General features: G+C 38.7%; 1 protein-coding gene across 1 annotated transcript in view; it reads right to left on the bottom strand.

Moving 5' to 3' along the window:
- GALNTL6 (polypeptide N-acetylgalactosaminyltransferase like 6) overlaps positions 1-21,615 on the bottom strand; it is a 1,129,500-nt gene that overhangs the window by 83,529 nt on the left and 1,024,356 nt on the right. Inside the window, exon 8 of the mRNA XM_008705050.2 lies at positions 5,825-5,932. Coding sequence (XP_008703272.1) covers positions 5,825-5,932 — 108 coding nt within the window. The remainder of the gene's footprint in view (positions 1-5,824; positions 5,933-21,615) is intronic.

Here is a 21,615-nt window from a genome sequence, read left to right as displayed (position 1 = left end):
GAGAAAGGTCAATTTGTGGGAGCAGATTTCCCATTCATCACCATACTTTGTAGCCTTGTTGGTGATTTTATTTTCCGATATCAAAGTAGTCATTTTTGGTCTTGCTAAAGCTTTTCCTCAACTGCTGTATTTCTCTGACACAAACGAGGGAGGGCTGCACACGTCAGATCTCGTGTTCTTCTGTTTAAGCTGCTTCAGACAGGGAGAGCCGACACCAGGGAGAATGATGAGGGGGCACTCACTAATTGACTTGGGGTGGTCTGGCTTTGACACTGAAACACTCCTCCCCTGCTCCTCCTCCTCTGTACTTCTCTCCACCCGGACCAATGTCAACAGTCTGAGATGATCTATGGAGTCAGCAGAACTGGATGTCACCAGGGATATGACCCTGGAAGAATGACAACTTGGGCAATAGGTTAAGAGGTCACTTCATAGCCAACAGAGGCAAAAACCACCATCCTCCCTCAGACCTCAGGTTTAACCTTCATGCCCATGAAGTATAATAACCATAGGACAACTTCAAAGCTCATTGCATTCTGCTGAGAAACCCAAAGTAAATACATGAAGTGAAAAACATTTGTAACTTGGATGTTGATCACAGTGTAGCCTACAGGATCATTAAACATTATCTATTAATATAGAACATATATCGTTATGTGCTAAATAATGCTAGATGTGATATATGAGATATACTTCCTCTTCCGTAAAGTCATAATCACAACGATAACATAATCTTTACAAACTAGTTTATAAGTAAGTATATACATTACAGATCTCATTCCATAGCGAGTTTAGTTATGTTTATTTAACCCTTTGCTCACCCTCATGGTGTTCGGATTGTTATGTATAGATTGCTGGACTGTGTGGATACCACCTGATTGTCACAAACAGGACCATTAGTTATGAGAGGTTAAAGTTTGAGGTGCCTGGGTGGCTCAGTTGATTAAGTGCCTGCCTTCAACTCAGGTCAAGATCCCAGGGTCTTGGGATCGAGCCCCATATCAGGCTCCCTGCTCAGCATGTGCACGCACGCTCACTTTCTCTCCCTCCCTCAAATAAACACATAAAATCTTAAAAATAAAAAGAAGTTAAAGTTTATGTTTATCTTGTCCATCATGATACTTCCAGGGTCTAGCACAGTGCCTGGCATGATAAATACTTTTTTTTTTTTTTTTCAGAAATGAACATTTATTGATATAGAAAATCTGATTTTTGTGGGTCCTCAGAATCCTAGATGGGAAGGCTCTACAAGTCTCCAGAGTTCTGGCTCTCCCTGAACTCCTGTAAGGCAGTCTGGCCCCACCCTCCTTATCTAGGACAAATCTGAGCATTTTTCCCCCTTCCCCTTTCTCACATACCCATTTTGGTACTGATGATTTTTTCTTAGAAGCCATGATGAAAACCTTGTAGCCATATTTGACCTCTCTGTCACTGCACAGTGTGGCAAATCAATAAAAACCTTTTAGGAAATTTTCTTTACAAATGCTTCTTACATTCGAAATGTTCTTTTCCTTACTCTTTCTCCCACTGAATATTTACTTGCTGGTTGACCTGTTTTTACCCTTTCTATTTTTATCCTGGCATTTCCTATTCAAAAACTACGAGTATCTCCCCACAAACTATAAGAAAAATACACCCTGCTCTGCACGTGGGGTCCTCCAGCTCTGTCTCCAATGTACATTCCTGTTTTAGCTCCATAGGTCCCAAACAACACAATCCTTTCTCACTGTCTGTGCTTGCTCCTTCCTACAGGTAGGAGCTCAGGCTGGAGCCCCTGCCGTTTTTCTCCAGCTGCCCCTGTTTATTCCAAGCCTCCCTATGAGGGGCAGTATGGTAGGAGGGTTAAGAGTTGGGCAGACAGGTCTCAATTCACCATCCCAGCTCTATTCACTTGACATTTAACCTTATCCCTTCTAATGTGAGTTACATTTTGAAGTTCTATAGGCCATCCTGTGCAATCGGATTTTTATGGGGTTTGACTTCTTTTGTTTTATAGTTTTATTTTGCAACTTGGATGATGGTTGCCATAAAATGCAAGGTGAAATTTTAGGAAAGAAAATACTATTACTACTACGTCAGTGGCAAACCACAGAAGTCTATAATCCCCTGATTTGCATTCTGTCACATCCCTTGCAAACTTAAAGTGAGGGTCGCTTCCAATTTTGTGTCCCATGCTCCTTTGGAGCAAGGGAGGACAGCTCTGTGAGCCTCCAGAATAGGCACCTTCCTCTCCCCCTCCAGTCTGCAGGGCTGCCCTCCACTGGCTTGGGATCCTCCTGGGGAAACTCCTTTGGGTAAAGTTGCATCCGTGGGACTACCCTTGTGCTACAGTCAGCTAGTGTGTTTATCCATGGGGTGACGGCTCTGCCCCTCTGTCATGTCCTGCTCACAGAGTCACTGATCTCAGGTCCAATGGCTTTGACTATCCCCAAACACATTAGCCTTCACAGAGAAGTCTGGGAGGTGCCAATATGGCTGCTCCTTCAGCAGAGTGCATGGTTCACCTCACGACCGGTCAGGATGAAGGGTCTCCTTGGAGTCTTCCACCCTCCTGCCACTCAGCCACTTCCGCTGTGCGGAGGCTCGGTGGGCCTTTAGCTGGGGAGCTGCTCACTCTTCGGTGATGAGGACAGTGTCATCTCCAGGAAGGGACAACTGTCACTACAGCCCTGGGGACTGTCTAGTCTCCCTGCAACAATAGGGGCTAGCATCCCTTCTCTCAGGGACCGGCAGTTTGTTCCTGGTGAAAAGATACCACAACAATGCCCAGTGTACAAACATTGGACCAGGAACTGACTCAGCAAAATATCTAATTTTATTCATGATGAATGAATACTCTAATTCCCAGATGAAGGGGAATTGAAGGTAACTATATCCTGGATTTTTGCATTTTCTGGGAACAGACAGAGGGATGCTGATTTTTCTTTTTGCCAAATAAGGGCATTAATAAAAATCTATCTTGTATTCTGTCATAAAAAAGAAAAAAGTCTCCAATTGCGGCATAAAAAGATATTATTAAATTGAGTATATGTAGCTTTGTGATTCTTATTTTTCTGTTTCCTGAGGCTGGGTGAAAACTGGTGCAGGAACTGGCTCTGGGTCACTGGTCCTGAGTTTGGGAACCACTATTCTGTTAAATTTGTTCATTTAATTGAGGTATCCTTGAAGGTCCTCTTTCAACAGCTATGGCACCCCTCCCCCCCTCCTCCCTCTACCTGTACATATCTTTACAATACATCTGAATAATTACTTGTCGTCCTGTATTAGCCTTTGATGGTTTCATATATGGCTATCTTGTCTCTTGCAGCCAGACTGTAATGCTAGGTAAACAGAAGGTACTAATTATTTGAATTTGTTTCTGCAATACACATTGGTGTGCTGTTTAGAGAACTGCAGGCTATTCACACAATTGTGTGTGTGCTGTGTGTGTGTGTGTGTGTGTGTTTGGAAGTTGGCTGGAATCCTCATTTTACATAGGCACATAAATAAAAGGTGCACGTTTTTGAAAAGTTAAGTGAGCTTTGTAAAATATGAAAACAAACCTTTGGAGCTAAAAATCTCCACCTTCTACATTTCCCAATGAGGCTGGAGAGATTAACGACCTATTGAACAGACATGGCCCTGCCTCCGAAGCACCTTTAAAGTCTCTCATCATTTCTGATGATTTAGTAATGATGTAGATGGTAGCAGGTAGTTGAGCCTCTCGCACAAAAATCAGAATTGTTGTTCATTTTAATATATTTTTTCTATTTAAAACATCATAAAACATTCCTCAGACTGACAGTAGAGCTTCAATATTTATGACTTTCTGTTTGCCCTAGCAGTTTAGAAAAAAACTAAAAATGAGCCTTCAAGTAAAATTTAAGTGGAAAAGATTAAAATTCAGAATTATGGACTTTTTTTTTTCATTTGAATGAACACACACTTTTTGCTGGGAATTTTATGTGCCAGCCTACTTTTCCTATATTTGACAGTCCTTGAAAAAGTACTTAATTTCTTTCTTGAAAATATAAGAACAGTTTTACTTTTTTGAAAATACACCCTCTGGACCAGCACAACTTTCCCTTCCAGTTTGTACGCACTAATTTTGACACTAAACCAAGCACACCCTCCATCCATTTGGCAAATGGATGATTCAGAGTGGGGCACAAACTGGGCGTGTTTGAGTGGGTGAAAGGCACAAATGACAACATCATTATCTTTGGGGTAGTTTAACTTGCTGTGATTTATGATATCCACATGGCTGATTTGTTTTAGGTGCTCGAAACTGGACCTTCCAGTGAATTCTTGTTGTTTTCCTGAATGAGCTTGGAGATTCCTATGTGTTAAGTCTTATGACAAAATTAAATCATATGTCCTTGTGCAGGATGCAGCTCTTTAATTGCTTTATGATTTTCTGATTTTTTTCAAAGCATATTTTTACAGCTACTCAATAGAGTATGTTATTAATCTTTTGAAGAGGACATAATTATATGACCATTTCCCTTCAAGGTGTATGTGAACTAACTTCATGACTATTAACTCAAACTGTTATAAAAAAGATTATGGAGGTGGCTTAAGGAATGGACAGTGTTGACAATCTCAGAAAGGGAAATAAGAAAGAATCCTTTTACCTCAAAAAGACTCACTAGAAATTTTTTTTTATACTTCCCTGAAATGGTCAAGTTTTAGTAAGACAAACCGGTAGCATTTTCTAGTCTTAGTTTTTCCTGATTAATTAATCCTTGCAGCAAATATGTGTTGACTGCCTTGTTCTAGGTGTTGGGAAGGCAGTAGCAAATAAAACAGAGAAACACTCTGCCTTTGTGGGATTGATATTCTAATGAAACCCGATGAACTAGTTTATATTTTAAAGAAGCCTGTGAGCTTAATATAAAAGACTCAAATAGTTATATATTGCAGCCTTACTAGTAAAAGAACCAAACTGAATAATTCAAGACTAGATTCCTAGGGGAACGCTGTGTGAAGGGATGTGGCAAAACCACCTTTTCCCCCCTAGATTTTGCACCTCTGCAGTGGCGGGTCCATACTGTGGTGAATACAACTAACCCAGCTCCAGAGACAGTCACATGGAAAACACAGACATCGTCAGGAGTATTTCAAGAAGGTATCGTGACTTTCTCCCAAAGATGTATGAAAATGTTCTAAAATGCAGAAGAAAGCATTGTTTCTTTTAGCCTATGAGAAAGGTTTTATTCGAAACAGTATCTGAAAAAACATCTTGCAACTGGCCAAATTTGGGGTTTTGAGGATGGGGTAAAATTTTAGGCAGCGCTGGCCCTAGATGCAAATGAGAAGGCAGAATCTGGACAACCGCTTCTCCCCATCTTGTATATACCCTTTCTCCACCCTACTTTTTATGTATTCTGTTATACTCCATAGCAGAAGGGAACCAGGGGGAGTACTGGACATCCATTCTGAAGACCTGGGCTTAAACCCCTCCTCTGCTATTTATCTTTCATTTGAGCATGAACAAGCCACCTTGCTAAGGCCCAGGTTTCATCTACAAAATAAGGATAAGAATATCAATCTCAGAAGGTATAAGTAAAGATTAAATATGATGTATGTGAAAGTGCTTTGAAACAATTAAAAACAAGAATTAGCAGTAGTAGTTAATACTTTCCTAAGGAATGGAACACAGAAACGGTTTATATACTAAAGCCTGTCAAATGGAATGGCAAGTGGTGGAGTTTTTATTTTGGTCAATTTTTTCTATCAGACTGTGTCTCTCCATCTGCGTCACAAATCATACCATGTATAAGGCTGCTTAGTCTGCCTACAGGAAGCCATATCAAGCCCAACTTATTCTGATCCCATTACTCACTCTTGCCAGGCTGGTCCCGGATGGAACTTTATAAGGGACGTACTTCCTGTAGATATGACCAACTCTAGAACATGGGACATCAAACATTTCTCCTCCACACATCCAAACCTAAAGAAAGGAAATTTAAAAGTATAACGAAAGAGAACTGTACACTTCAGACTTAAAAAAAGAGGAATCATTAGTAAGATTCATAAAAAAATCTTAGAATCACTCGAGGTCTCTAAATTAAAAATTTCTATTTATCGTAAAAGGTTAACCAAGAAAAAACCCTCACATTTCCAAAACCTAGATTCATAACAGTATAGAACCAAAATACTAGTTCAGTAAAGTCTAATTTCCATGGACAGCACGTTGGCATTTTTTTATTCTAGTAAAATTTGTTCACAAATATTGCTTGGCACTGACATTTAATGCTTAGACGGCTTCTTATTTATATTGTTATTTGTTTTGATAATCTCGTGAAATCATTTGAAGAAATAGCATTGGAATTTAAATGTCAAAATTCAAAATTTTAAAATATAAAAAATGGAATTTTAAAAATAGGTGAATGAATTAAGGAATGCAGACATATCCATACTTGAAGTGACATCTAGATTCTGAAACTTCCAATAGAGCTCACCTTAAAAATCATTGTTGCTTTCTAATTTCTCCTACCCTTGATCTTTTCTTAGGTACAGAAAATATTTGGTTATTGATGTGGACTCAGGAAATATTAAACTCAAGGTATCTGTTAAAATGTTGTACTTGTATATGGTAACAAAAATGAATTGCTTATTTTGTAATCATGACTTACCACTTAGACACATGCTTAATCATGATTTTATATAACAGAGTACTTAGCCGTCAAAGGAAAAACTATGGAAACAAAATCCAGGCTTCCTATATACTAGATTTTTAGTTATTGTCATTTCAAGAGAAAGTTTAAAAAGAGTTAGATACTATAAAGGTTAGTTTATATATCACTTGGCGGCACTGCAGTGCCCAGATATTTGGTCAAACATTATTCTGGATGTTTCTATGGAGGTGTTTTTTTGGATGCGGTTAATATTTAAATTGGGCTTTAGGTAAAGCATTACATCCTCTGTAATGTGGGTGGACCCCATGCAATCAGTTGAAGACATTACTGGAACAAAGACTGACTTCCCCCTAGCAAGAAGGAATTCTGCCAGCTGATTGCCCATGGACTTGAACTGCTCCTCTTCCCTGGGTCTTCAGTCTGCCAGCCTTCTCTGCAGATTTTGGACTTACCAAGCCTCCTCAGCCATGTGAAAACAAATCTCTCTCACTTAATATATACATATGTCGTTGGTTGTTTCTCTGGAGAACCCTGACTAATACAGATATACAGCTTGTTTTAAAGTGTAATATTAGAAAGGGAGGAAGAAAGAAAGAAAGAAAGAAAGAAAGAAAGAAAGAAAGAAAGAAAGAAAGAAAGAAAGAAAAGAAAGGAAAGGAAAGAAGAAACTTATGTCTTAACTTACATTTGCTTTCAACTTCTTCCACTATGAGGAATGACATCCCAAGTGAGACCAGTAAATAAATAGAGATTAGGGTGATAGAACTCCAAGGAGAAGGCAATTCGATTACTAAAGCAATACTCAGTTGCTCTGAATGAGTTCAGGACTACTCATGGTATCAATTTCAACTTAATGGGATATTTATTGATCTTTTGAATCAAGACATCAGAATTCTGCATAAATGATATGAAGCTGGTATGGGCAGTGAATATTCTAAACAATAATAACAGCATCTGGAAAGATCTTGAGAGAGCTATATTAGATTAAACATAAAAAGGGTAAACATAAAGTCTTTGTATCTAAAAATGACGACCCTTCCAGAACAGGATGGGGTGGAAAAAGACTGGGTAGCATAAAATACACATTACCAGCATGATATGGAGAATTTGAGGAGTAAGGGTCTGAATCTATCTGTCTGAAGTCTTATGCTAATTTCTGGGTAAATACTATATGCTCCCTTCTAAAAAGAATTACCAAAGTGAGAAAGGGATGCAAACTGTGTTTTAGGAGAAGTAGAAAAAAGAACTGGAGTTATGAAATCTTGATAAGATCCAGAGAAACCCTTTTCAAATATTTGAAGATCCTAGTATTTGGAAGAGATGTTCTGTAGAACGTCAAGGAGATCGGATTAATAGGATAGAGCTATAAAAAGACAGATTTCAACTCAGTGGAAAAACTTTCTGATAGAATGATTAAAGATAATATGGGTTTCTTGCATCACTAATTGTGTTGAAATCTGTAGTACGTGACACTTTGGAGACAAGAATGTAACTTTGAGTGGACAGCTGACCTAGCTGATATTTTAAGGTAATTTTAATAATAAGAGCTGTCATTTATGAGTGTGTACTGTGCCCTTTTTCATTTAACGCTCAGAACTCAATGACAGATTTTACTTTTCCCCCCAATTATATAGGTGGGGAAGTGGCAGTCCAGACTATGTAACTTGCCCAAAACCATATAACTGACCACCTGCAGAATGGAAATTTGAATCCTAGTAGTCTAACACTAGTGCCCGTATGTTTAATCAATATACTATCTATAGACCCGCAAACCTTGTCTGTAGATGTCATAGTAAATACTTGGGGCTTTTCAGGTCATATGGTTTCTCTTGCAAAATCAACTCTAGCACAGCTAGCTATATTTCAATAAAACAGGCAAAGGGCCATAGTTTGTTGGCTGCCATTTTATAAGTTAGAAAGTCTTTTCAAATGCTGAAACTCAGTCATTCTAGGATAATACATGTGGGACATAATAGTATCCAAAACTGGACACCATAATATCTCCCATTGCGCATACTCGTCCTACAATGTCACCTTGGGACCTGTCTTGTATTGGTCTGATACGATTTCAGATCCCCTGTTTATGACTTAAATGAAGTTGTTTTAGTCCACTTGTTTATGACAAAGACAAAGCAAGATTGCTTTAGAGATAAATTTGTTTTGATATAGGAATGCAGTAAATGGTGTCAGGATGTCATCATCTCATCTGTTCTCACTGAGAAGAGCTCAGGAGTTCAGCTGCCGAGGGGCCCCACTGGGGCCTTGTGAATAAAAGTATAGGAAGAAGCAACTATGGCAAGACAGCCTTTTGACTATAAATATCGAGAATTTGTGAGGACTGAGAGTTTGGTTGAGGCAAGGCAATTGTTCACTCATCTAAAAATAGCTCTCCTAAGACCTTGGGGGCAGTTAGCTCCTGCAACAGTAAAGCTGACTCTTTTACCAGCAGTGGCGAAAACCCTGCAGCAGCTCCTGGAAGATCTTCTTGTCCATCAACACTGGCACCCTCGTTCCCCAGCAATGAGCTCTAGTAACAGGGGACTTTTACTTTTGCACCGCCCGCTGGATGTCAGCCCAAGGTTGGCTAAGCCATGTCTCCCATAAAGGTACACCTCAATGAAATTAGGACTTTATTGCTTTCATCTCCCCTTGCCTAGAACAATAATGTGGTTAATCTGTCATTGATTTGGAGTGTGCTATTTCTTTATTTACTCGTTAAGAGATATTATCCTGTATGCTATTTGGCTTGTGAAGTTACTGCAGTGAGCCTGTGTTAAATAAATTCCTGGCAAAGACAGCTGATGTTGTTACCAGGATTTGGGGATTTTTTAATAGGAGTTGGTCCACTCTAATAACCTTTTCTTTCCCCCCCATCTCCTCTGACATTTTAAATTAAATATAGTGAATGTAGTTATTTGAGAGATTATTTCCTTTGATTATTTCAGCATTTTAAAGCGTAAAATTTGGAAGTAATATATGACAGATGAAGCGGTGGGCAATGGGAGGGCAGAGAATGTAGATAGTCCTGTTTATAATCGAATGTCAGCTTTTATTGGTCAAAAATAAGCAAGTGTCAAGGCAAAGAAGACTTCCTTTTTTTTTTCTTTAAAAATTTATTTATTTTAGAGAGAGAGACTGAGTGGGAGGGGTAGAGGGAGAGGGAGAGAATCTCTAGCAGTTATCCCACTGAGCAGGGAGCCCAATGTGTAGGGGGGTGTGGGCTCGATCTCACGACCCTGAGATCATGACCTGAGCCAAAACCAAGAGTCTGATGTTTAACTGACTGTACCACCAAGGCACCCTGACAAAAAGCCTTCTTATATTATCATCTTATCTGGGAGGTACTGATTTGTTGGCACAGGCATTTATTTCTCATGAAAAAAGGTGGCCGTATTACACTCATTCGTCTCTCCTGCAGGACTAGGGGATGGTGACAAATGAGGGTAAGATGTAGGGACAAGGCCTGGACAATTCCTTACATTCTCAGGCTTTAATCTTTTTTTTTTTTTTTTTTTTGGTTCATGTGGTCTTCTAGAATACTTAGACAGTAGGCAGAAATTGACTATATACATCTTATGAGAGATTTTGCCTAAGTGAGAATTGCCACAATAGAAAGTTAAATACATTATCATTACTTTCCTTTCTAAGATATGTCAACATAACCTATTAGAAACACAGAAATGAAATTCTAATTAATTCTTTTCAGAGGGTCACCATAATACAGTTTTTAAAAATATCCGCATCAGTTTTCTCTTGGTGTGTAACGAATTATCATAAGTGTAATGGCTGAAAACGGCACTCATTTATTATGAACTCGAGGTTCTGTGGGTCAGAAGTCCAAGTGGGCTCCATTGGGTTCTCTGCCCGGAAAAAGGCAGATTTCACAAGACTGTAATTCTAAGTGGCTGCTGGGCTGAGCTCTTATCTGGAGCCTCTCGGGAAGAATCTGCTTCCAGGCTCATTTAGAGCCTGGCATTGGCATTGGTAGCATTGCCACCACTGGCATTAGAACTGGCATTGGCATTGGAACCTGGCAACTGGCATTGGCAGAACTCAGTTCCTTGCAGTTGTAGGACTGGGACCCCCATTTTCTTGCTGGTGGATGACCAGGGATTGCTGTTCCTTCCCCGTGAACCCTCCATCTCATCGATGGATTGATCTCCCTTACGTAGAATAGTCTTTAGACTTTAAATCTCTCTGACTTCTTGTTCTACCAGCTGGAGAAAATGCTGTGCTTTTAAAAGGCTTATGTGATGGGACACCTGGATGGCTCAGTCCATTAAGTGTCTGCCTTCAGCTCCGGTCATGATCCCAGGGTCCTGGAATCGAGCCCCACATTGGGCTCCCTGTTCACATGGAGCCTGCTTCTCCCTCTCCTCCCTGCTCCTGCTGTCTCTTAAATAAATAAATAAATAAAATCTTAAAAACAAAATAAAAGGCTCATGTGAAAAGGTTAAACCCACCAGGACCATACTTCTATTTTAAAGTGAACTGATTAGTAACCTTAATCACATTTGCCAAATCTCCTTTGCCCTGTAATGTAACCTAATTGTGGAATAAACAAAGGAAGAGGGTCATCTTAGAATTCTGCCTACCACCATCTCCAGTGAATCAAAATTCATGTCTTCTTTTTTTTTTTTAATATTTTTTATTTGTTTATTCGACAGAGATAGAGACAGCCAGCGAGAGAGGGAACACAAGCAGGGGGAGTGGGAGAGGAAGAAGCAGGCTCATAGCAGAGGAGCCTAATGTGGGGCTCGATCCCACAACACCGGGATCACGCCCTGAGCTGAAGGCAGACGCTTAACCGCTGTGCCACCCAGGCGCCCCCAAAATTCATGTCTTCTATTGATAGTCTACTCCTATTCTTAAAATTCTTGCCATCAGAAATTTTTTTTCTAGTCAAGTTCAGGAAACTTCTATTCAGATTTTCTTTTATGCTAGATTCAGTGTTAGAGAAACTATAGAATTCTAAAATTCATTTCTCCCTATGCTACAATGACCACTCAGAAATATAAATCTGAATATATCACACCTTCATTTAGAATCCTTCAGTGTTTGCTACTGCCTTTAGGGTCAGGTCACAACTTCTCCATAAAGTCTCCAAGGCCTTATCTGGCCCTTGCTTCTGTGTCTGTCAGTCACTCTCTCCTGTCCCTACTTCACCCACCACCAGCACAGCTCCCACCTCACACACACATACTCTGTCTGGGCTATTTTTAATTCCTTAGGAAGCACTGAGTTTCCCTCCTTGCTGCCATAAATCTTTGTCTCTGAAGGAATTCTCCCCTTCCCTTCCATCCTAGCCTCTGCCTATTTCATATTTGTCTTCCAGCTTTCAGCTTCACCATCACAATTGAACCCCTAGATTTGGTTAAGACTCCTGTTTTATGCTCTTTCCGTTCTGCAATTCTCTTTCCCATAATTCAGTAACTGAGTAAGTAAACAAATATGTAATGAGCATTTACTGTATGTTGGCATTGTTCCCCATGCTGGGGCCATAATGTGTCAATTCCAAGTTCTGAACAGTTTCTTTCAAGTAGAGACAGTAACTATAGTTAAGAATTTATGTGTTTATATAATGATCTGCTTAGTGTTTGTCTCCCCTCAGTAGACTAAAAGTCCGTGACAATTTTGCTCACCATATCTCCAGCTACTAGTGAAGGGCTAAGCACATAATAAATAATAAATATTAGGGGCGCCTGGGTGGCTCCGTCGGTTAAGCATCTGCCTTCAGCTCAAGTCATGATCTCCAGGTCCTGGGATCTAGTCCCGCATCGGGCTCCCTGCTCTGCAAGGAGTCTGCTTCTCCCTCTGCCCCTACTCCCACTTGTTCTCTCCATCTCTTTCTCTCATTCTCTCTCTCCAATAAAAAAATAAAATCTTTTTAAATAATTTGAAAAGTAAATAATAAATACTTATTGAATAGTTGAGTATGATCACCTCTATTTCAATTTTACTTATACTTTTATTTATGCAGGAGTCCTAAAGCCTTTCCAATTTAGCATTGCTTCTTACAACCTCAGGGCCAACTTGCTTTTCGCCATAAGTACACCAAGTCACTTGTCTCTAGAGTTTTTCTGCTTCTATACTATGGACATCACCAAACACTTCTTTATTTTGTTCACTCTTCCAATAACAATGTCCATTTCAGTACAAGCATGCATATCCCAACACGCTAGAGAAATGTGTTTAGGTGACAGTGGGACAGCATGGTTCCTTAGGAAAGTGCAGCTGTTGTGGTCTTTATCCAATTCTTTATCTGTTCTGAAAGATGTGGCTTACATTTTTAAAAGACATTTCCTGGTCGTATCATGAGATGGTTTCTTAAAAAACAGACCAAAACTATGGCATTGTCATGCTTAAGTATTTAATTCTTGGAGAAATGTTTTAAATCTACAAATACTGTGTCTTTCTTTGACAACATAAATATTTTAAAGCAATGTTATTTTACTCATGAATGACCACAGAGCATTTTTTTTCATAATGTAGTTCAAATTGACTGAATAATTGAAAGCTTGCCTCATTTTTTAAAAATCACTTTTCAATATCAGCTACAAACTGGAATTTAGACATTGAGAATGTTAAATTAAATGGAATCATACAATTATACTGGTCATATGAAATATGAAATTAGTTTCAGTAAGAAATTGATTGTCAGAGGATAGTAAGGGAATATTATTATCAGATATAAGACGAAACATAACACGCTGTATGGAAATGGTGATCTAAATTCTCAAAAAAATTTGTATTGTTTATTGACTCTAAAATCTGCATCTTTCTGATCTTATTTCCTACTCTTCTTTCTGCTCAAGCCATTTTGGCTTCTTTTCTCTTCCTCCAATATTCCAGATACCCTCCCACCTTAGGGCATTTGTACTGGCTGTTCCCTCTGTCTGAAATTGTCTTCCAGATCTCGGCATGGCTGAGGCCCTCATCTCTTCCAAGTCTTAGCTCCAAATCCTCTTGCCCCAAACACCCTCCCATCTTGCACTCCGAGTCCTCATCACTCTCCCCTCCTGTCCCCACAGCCCTTACCACTTTCTCACTCACTCAGCCCTTAACCACTTTCTCACTTACCTCATGGACTTACTATGTTACTACTTGTCTGTCTCTCTCCCCAACGATGACAAAAGTCTGTGCCTTTTATTGAGCACCTAGGACAATGCCTGACGCATAGTTGGTGTTCCCTAAGTATTTATCGAATAAATAAATAAGCTGTTTGGGGCGCCTGGGTGGCACAGCGGTTAATCGTCTGCCTTCGGCTCAGGGCGTGATCCCGGTGTTCTGGGATCGAGCCCCACATCAGGCTCCTCCGCTATGAGCCTGCTTCTTCCTCTCCCACTCCCCCTGCTTGTGTTCCCTCTCTCGCTGGCTGTCTCTCTCTGTCGAATAAATAAATAAAATCTTTAAAAAATAAATAAATAAATAAATAAATAAATAAATAAATAAGCTGTTGGTTTATTGATATAAAGCGAGGTTAACTCCAGACAACTGAGTTATTAATGATAACCACCATTTAGCTGCCATTAAAAATAAAATTTGTGATCTCTAGTATATTCAAATACAAATTTCAAGATAATAAGCTATCCTGAATTTATTTGCATTTATATCTGGGTTATAATACAACACATTATGTATAAATAAGTAATTATGTTTCTGGGACTGGAAAGTAACTTTCTAATTGTATGGTATGTCTTAGGTGCTCTAAGTCTGAGGAACTTCTTGAGAATAGATAATCAATCACTTTACCATCTATTTAGAAATTAAGATATTAATTGTTAACCTAAAAAGCTTTGGTGCATAGCTATTGAAAAGGGCCATGTCTGTCATCAAACTATTCTTCTGGGCTAGATAGAATAAAAATTGCACCTTGGTTTGACTTAATCTAAGGGAGATACACCCATACATACCATTGCTTTGCTTTATTCTTAGAAACTTGGGTGCTGGGATTATTCTTTGAGATCAGGAGAAAAAAAGAACAAGTTATTTTGACCTTTCCTGACCCCCGTTTCATATTTGTTGATCAGAATACAATAAAAGCAGAGATTGGAAAATGTACCTACAGTCTTTAATGAGGACATCGTAGTTTCTAGTCTCAGGGGAAAAGCTCTCATTTCTTAAACCATCTGTTTAGGATTTTTTTCAAAGTAAGAAATGCTCTGTTATGTCAGTATAAAAAAAGATTGTCCCCAGGCTGTCTTGCACTTAATGAGCTTTTAAGCGGTCTGGGCAGGGATAGCAGGGCTTCCTTCAGAGGATACCTTGGTCAGATCATCGCTTTGAAGGTGCAGTGATCACATTTTGCAGTTAACACTTAGCAGTCTTATAAACAGTGATTAGGGTGGGGACTGGAACAACAACAACAACAACAAAAACAGATATATTACTTACTGTTTTCTTCAAAACATTAAATCTTGGGGAAGATAGAACAAATTTGAACATCTTAAAAGTGTTTTTTAGGTAAAATATTATGGCTAAGGACATAATCCCTCATTTCCCTTAATTCATTATTTTACATCTTAGAAGGTGCGTTAGAGACAAAATGTTTGCTTTTTAAGAAAAAAGATTTTTATTTATTTATTTATTTATTTATTTATTTAGAAAGTGAGAGATAGCACATGTGTGCATATGAGCNNNTGGTGGGGGGGGGGGCAAAGGGAGAGGGAGAGAGAATCCTAAGCAGACTCCCCGATGAGCCTGGAGCCTGACCCAGGGCTTGATCTCATGACCCTGAGATCATGAACTGAGCTGAAACCAAGAATCAAATGTTCAACCAACTGAGTCATCCAGGTGCCCTAAAGTGTTTGCTTTTTATTGTTATTTCCATATGTCTCCAGATTTTGAGTCCATCGCTTGCATTTTCTGGATTCATCATCTGCTAAAAATAAATATAAATTCTTTAAAAACTCAAAAATTGGCTTTCTATATTAGAACAACTTTTTTTTTTTTGGAGGGGGGGATACTGTCCAAGCATGTGCTTCTCCTTTGCCCCTGAGTTGCGCTGTCAATCATACTACCTTCCTAATGGCAGGGGAGCATGACTCAGGCCTTGCTACTGGAACCTCTTCCTTGAGGTTTCATTAGACTGGAACTACTAGTCTGATAATGAAGCAGAAAATGAAAGCTGGAGAGTTTCCAGAGGCCATGTCTGAGGGGTGGAAAGAGAGTCTGTTGGAGGGGGTGAAGCTGACAGAGAGACAAAGGGGAGATACTCAAAGAAATAGTTCTAGCAGTATTTGGGACCTTATTTCCAGGCCTTCCAGAGGCTCACCCATTTCCTTGACATTTTTTCTTTTCTTTCTTTCTTTTTTTTTTTTTTTTTTTGAGAACTACTAATTATTTATTGTACTGAATACAAGTCTCTTGAGGGAAATTTTGTGGGAAAAGGAACACTATCGTAGAAATCTGCCAATCCAGTTGACTCAATAAAGTCAATTTAAAAAAGATTGATTATAACATGATATGTATATATATATTTTTTGTTTCATTTTTATTTAAATTTTAGTTAGTTGACATATAGTGTAATTTTGGTTTCAGTAGAATTTAGTGATTTATCATTTACATATAACACCCGGTGCTCATCACTACAAGTGCCCTCCTTCATACCCATCACCCATTTAACCCACCCCCCCGCCTACTTCCCCTTTAGCAACCCCCAGTTTGTTCTGTAGAGTTAAGAGTCTCTTATGGTTTGCCTCCCTCTCTTTTTCTCCACCATCCCTTATGTTCATCTGTTTTGTTTCTTAAATTCCACATATGAGTGAAATCATATGGTATTTGTCTTTCTCTGATTGACTTGTTTCACTTAGCACAATACACTTTGACTCCATCCATGTTGTTAGAAATGGCAAGATTTCATTCTTTTTGATGGCTGAATAATATTCCATTGTATATATACACCACATCTTCCTTTTCCACTCATCAGTTGATGGACATTTGGGCTCTTTCTACAATTTGGCTATTGTTGATAATGCTGCTATAAACATTCGGGTGCATGTGCTCATTTGAATCACTGTGTTTGTATCTTTTGGGTAAATATCTAGTAGTGTAATCACTGGGTCATAGGGTAGTTCTATTTTTAACTTTTTGAGGAACCTCCATACCGTTTTCCAGAGTGGCTGCACCAGTTCGCATTCCCACCAACAGTGTAGGAGTGTTCCCCTTTCTCCGCATCCTCGCCAACATCTGTTGTTTCCTGTGTTGTTAATTTTAGCCATTCTGACAGGTGTCAGATGATATCTCATTGTGGTTTTGATTTGTATTTCCCTGATGATGAGTGATGTTGAGCATCTTTTCATGTGTCTGTTAGCCACCTGTATGTATTCTTTGAAAAAATATCTAGTCATGTCTTCTGCCCATTTCTTAACTGGGTTTCCTTGACTTTTTCGGTTTGTTTTCAGGAATGGCATCTCCAATTTCTCCTTTCCTCTAAGTTAGGCTGAATTACATTTCTGTCTTCTAGTAAGGTGAAGAATAATACAAACAAACAAACAAACAACCCCCCCCCCCCCAAAACCCTAGCCCTCTCTGTTTGAACAGTGAGAGTTTGAGTGCCTGGGAGTGCCAAGGGTGTACTTTGAAGCAAGCACATAATCAAAAGCTACTCAGATGAATTGTCATTACAGTAGAAACTTTGGAGAAGAAAAGCTTCTTCTAAGCTTCAGCTAATCAGCAATTAAATTTTTTTTTAGCAATATTCAATATGAAGAAATTTCACCAAAAATAAAAAAATGTGAGCACTCTTCAAGTTTCATAGTGGCATTTGCATGTTATTTTTATCTTGGGGAGAAATTTATAGCACCTCTATGATATGGAACAGTGGAAAGAACACATATGCAGGGGTTTGAATTGAACAGGTTACTCCCCCTTTCTCATTGTCTTGTTGTCATCTTCTATCAAGTTGGAGTCATGTGTCTACTTCACAAGATAGTTGCAAGGACTGCGTTAAGTAATACCCACAGCACCCTTAAGTGGCCCATAATAGGTGCTCAAGAATGGTGGTCACATGATATAGTCTACCTACTGGTCAACCTTTATTCTTCCGGTATATTGGGTCTCTGTGGGGCGGTTGTTGTGTATACACATGTTGACCTCTATGAGAGGGGTCAGGGTTTACGACAACTTGCAAGGCTGCGAACATGCGTGTGTGACAGAGGTAGAGATTGTATTCTCAACTGTTACTGTCGCGGTTTGGAGAAGAGGAGGCAAGTTGTGGGTCGATTTATGCTGGCCTCGTGTGTTGTAGGTTGTTGACGCTGATGCAAACAAATCAAAATCTTATACCTCTACAGTTACTGTGTATATCTATTCCAAGGCTCTCTGTGCTCTCGTTACTGGGATTTGGGGTGAAGGGCTTGAGAATTGTAAGATTTTTTTGGCTAACTGTCTATACATATGTCTTTGTAGCTGGGGGGCAGGCTTACTTGCTTGATGCAGATTTCCCCACCAGAAGCATGAGAGTGATGAGATTATATTTCCTTTTTCTTGTTAGGGAAAAATGGCAACCAGAAAAATAAAAAAACTTGAAAAAAATGTCAATATTAGAAAACAATTCCAACAGAAAGTCCCATTGACCTTAACACAGGTACTGAATGCTGTGTAGATTGTTATATTTGCTCACTTTACAACTGTCTATAAAAGCTAAAATAAAATTAAACAGGGAATTAGGAAAATGCCATCAGACATAAAGGAAGTAACACTGGGAGGAATTCAGACTTGCCGCTAGGCTTATATCTAATGGACATAAAATTTAACTTGAAAATGCTCTGTTACACCTGAGGTACCTTTTGTCGGGTAATTGAAATGAATCTCAGACTGGCTTGTGAGACATTTAACAGCTGTTTCTGTTTATCTTTGAGTTTCTGAATGAGTTTAGAGTCATTTTAATATTTTCTTTGGAAGATCAATTCTGGGCATGTTGAATTAAAATGGTTATTTTTATGTCACCAAGGCTAAATATTGTAGGGAAAAAACCCCATAGGAACAACTCCAGATATTTTTTTTGTGTATCTGAAGGTATAGTGTGCCATAAAAAGGCTTCTGTCACATTTTGGATACAAACTGCAACTACACTTTGAAGTATTTTGCAGGCTCAAAAGTAAGAAGAGACCTCTAATATACTGTCTCATAAAAGCAATGAGAAGGTATATAAAATATTTTAGAATCATCCTTGGCATAAAAAGGATTTCTAATGAGCACATTTTATAAGGCTGAATTTATTTCTAACAAAACCATTTGTACAAAGCATCATCACGATAGTTTATGTAGAGACGGCTTAAGGGAAAAAGAGTACATTTCTAAAATGAGATTGAGTTGTACCTTCTAGGGAGGCAAGTAAACTATTTTGGGAGTATAAATTAAACACCCTTGGAGTTTTTTGTATTTTCAGACCACTGTGGAGAAAGTGAGAAGTGCTCATTAATTAAAACTCTAGATTCTTTGCTGGTGTTCCAGATGTTAGCGCTGGGAACCAAGGTTATGGAGATTAGCAAGCATGGGGACTGGGACCCGGGGAGAAAAATCCTCTGTGGGATGCTGGTGTGTCATTGTTTTGTAATTTCTCCCATGAATCTGTGAGTCATGTAATTCATGGAACTTTTGCTGCAGACAGTGGTGTGGTCACAGCTGGATAAGAGACACTTGAGGCAGGAGGAGAGAGGGGAAGAGGAAAATGAAGCTCCCTGGGGTCCAGACCCATGGAAGGGAGGCCAAGGCTGAGAACACACTGAGTGAATTGTAGATTCTCTTTGCTCGAGGGTTTTCTAGTGGACCCAAGTCTTTGCATTAGCTTAGAAATTTTGGCCTGTCTGTATCTGGGATCTGTCTCTAGAGTATGTATTTAAGCAATCCTGACATCCATGTAAATATATATTAACATATAAATGCAGATTTGGATGTGTTTTTAAGGTCTTCCTGACAACCCAATCTATGCTTACCCCGATTCCAGCAAAGCTCTGACCACCCAATCTAAACCCTCTCCACTGAGAGGATAGCAAAGCCAGGGGCCCGTAAAAGGCTGAAGAGACCATCTATGAGTATCCAGTCAGGTATCAAGTTTAATACTGTAGACTTGGGGGACCTGAAAACAGGGCAGCTGTTTAAAATGGTTTATCCTCTTGGGATCTATTTTTGTAGGAAGTGTGATACAGGGATCCAACTTAATTTATTTTTCTCCAGAAGAGTAGTTGTCCTATACCATTTACTAAAAAATCAACTATCTTCCTCTTGATTTGAAATGTTATCTCTATTTTAGACTAAATTCCCATATTTATCTGTATTTATTTAAATTCTGTGCCAAAGATATCTCTGCCTATTCATTCAAATTTTTATTTGGTATTTTATTATCAGCTATGATTAACTCCCCATCATTGTTTTCCCAGAAACTTTCTTAGTATTTTATTTATCTGCTTTGCTTTATGAAGTAAAAGCAATGTGTCTAGCCACCCCCCAATGAAATATGTGTTACCACGTTAAGGAGCATGCTTGGGGAGGATTCTCTTTATGAATTTTCATGTATTCAAGTCTTGTGTGTCCCTCAACATCATTAAAATCTTTCTCCATGAGGTCTAGAACATTTCTTAAGTTTACTCCTAGCTGTTTTTCCCCCCTATTACTGTAAATGATATCTTCCTTTGGGGTTGGTATTTCTATATGTAAAGGCTATTGTTTTCTATGTATTTACACACACACACACACACACACACACACACACACACACACACACACACATAAACATTTCACCCAGTCAACTTACTAAAGTTCTTTTTGTTTGCTATATTTTTCTAGTTGATTTCCCTTGCGTTGTTCAGGTAGGTATAGGGTGATATTATCTGCATTTAATGAAAAATTCACTCCTCCCTTCAAATTTTTATGTCTTATATCATTTATTGTCTAATGGAATTGCCTACTATCACCAGAATAATATTAAGTGACATTAAATAATAATTTAATTCCTAAGGTTTCAATTTAAGCTAGCTGATAGTTTTTGAGTTTAGATATAGCCATTATACAAATATATATTTATATTTAATCCTGTCAAGTAGTAAGTATTTTGTTCAAAGGTAGATTGCAAAGTTTATCAAATGCCTCTATATTACCTATGAAGAAGACTATGACCTTTAAAACTTACAATTAAGGTGAACCATGTTAATACCTGTCCCAATAGTGAAACGTATCTATCAAAGCTGCACTTATTTTGGTGTATTAAGCTTTGAATAGATTTTTTATTGTATGATCTTTTTTTTTGAGCTAAAATGTTTCTTTTTTTATATATTTTTTATTTTAATATTTTTTTAATTATACTATGTTAGTCACCATACAGTACATCCCTGGTTTCTTTTTTTTTTTAATGATTTTTTATTATATTATGTTAGTCACCATACAGTACATCCCCGGTTTCCGATATAAAGTTCGAAGATTCATTAGTTGCGTATAACACCCACTGCACCATACAATACGTGCCCTCCTTACTACCCATCACCAGCCTATCCCATTCCCCCACCCCCCTCCTCTCTGAAGCCCTCAGTTTGTTTCTCAGAGTCCATAGTCTCTCATGCTTCATTCCCCCTTCTGATTACCTCCCTTTCTTTATCCCTTTCTTCCCCTACCGATCTTCCTAGTTCTTATGTTCCATAGATGAGAGAAATCATATGATAATTGTCTTTCTCTGCTTGACTTATTTCACTTAGCATTATCTCCTCCAGTGCCGTCCATGTTGTAGCAAATGTTGAGAACTCGTTCTTTCTGATAGCTGAGTAATATTCCATTGTATATATGGACCACAACTTCTTAATCCAGTCATCTGTTGAAGGGCATCTCGGTTCCTTCCATGATTTAGCTATTGTGGACAATGCTGCTATGAACATTGGAGTGCATATGGCCCTTCTTTTCACTACGTCTGTATCTTTGGGGTAAACACCCAGTAGTGCAATGGCTGGATCATAGGGTAGCTCAATTTTTAACTTTTTAAGGGACCTCCACACTGTTTTCCAGA

Source organism: Ursus maritimus, unplaced genomic scaffold (assembly GCF_017311325.1).
Source record: "Ursus maritimus isolate PB19 unplaced genomic scaffold, ASM1731132v1 scaffold_11, whole genome shotgun sequence".
NCBI classification, from domain to species: Eukaryota; Metazoa; Chordata; class Mammalia; order Carnivora; family Ursidae; genus Ursus; species Ursus maritimus.
The sequence above is the reverse complement of the archived record's forward strand: the minus strand, read 5'-3'. Positions and strand labels throughout refer to the sequence as shown.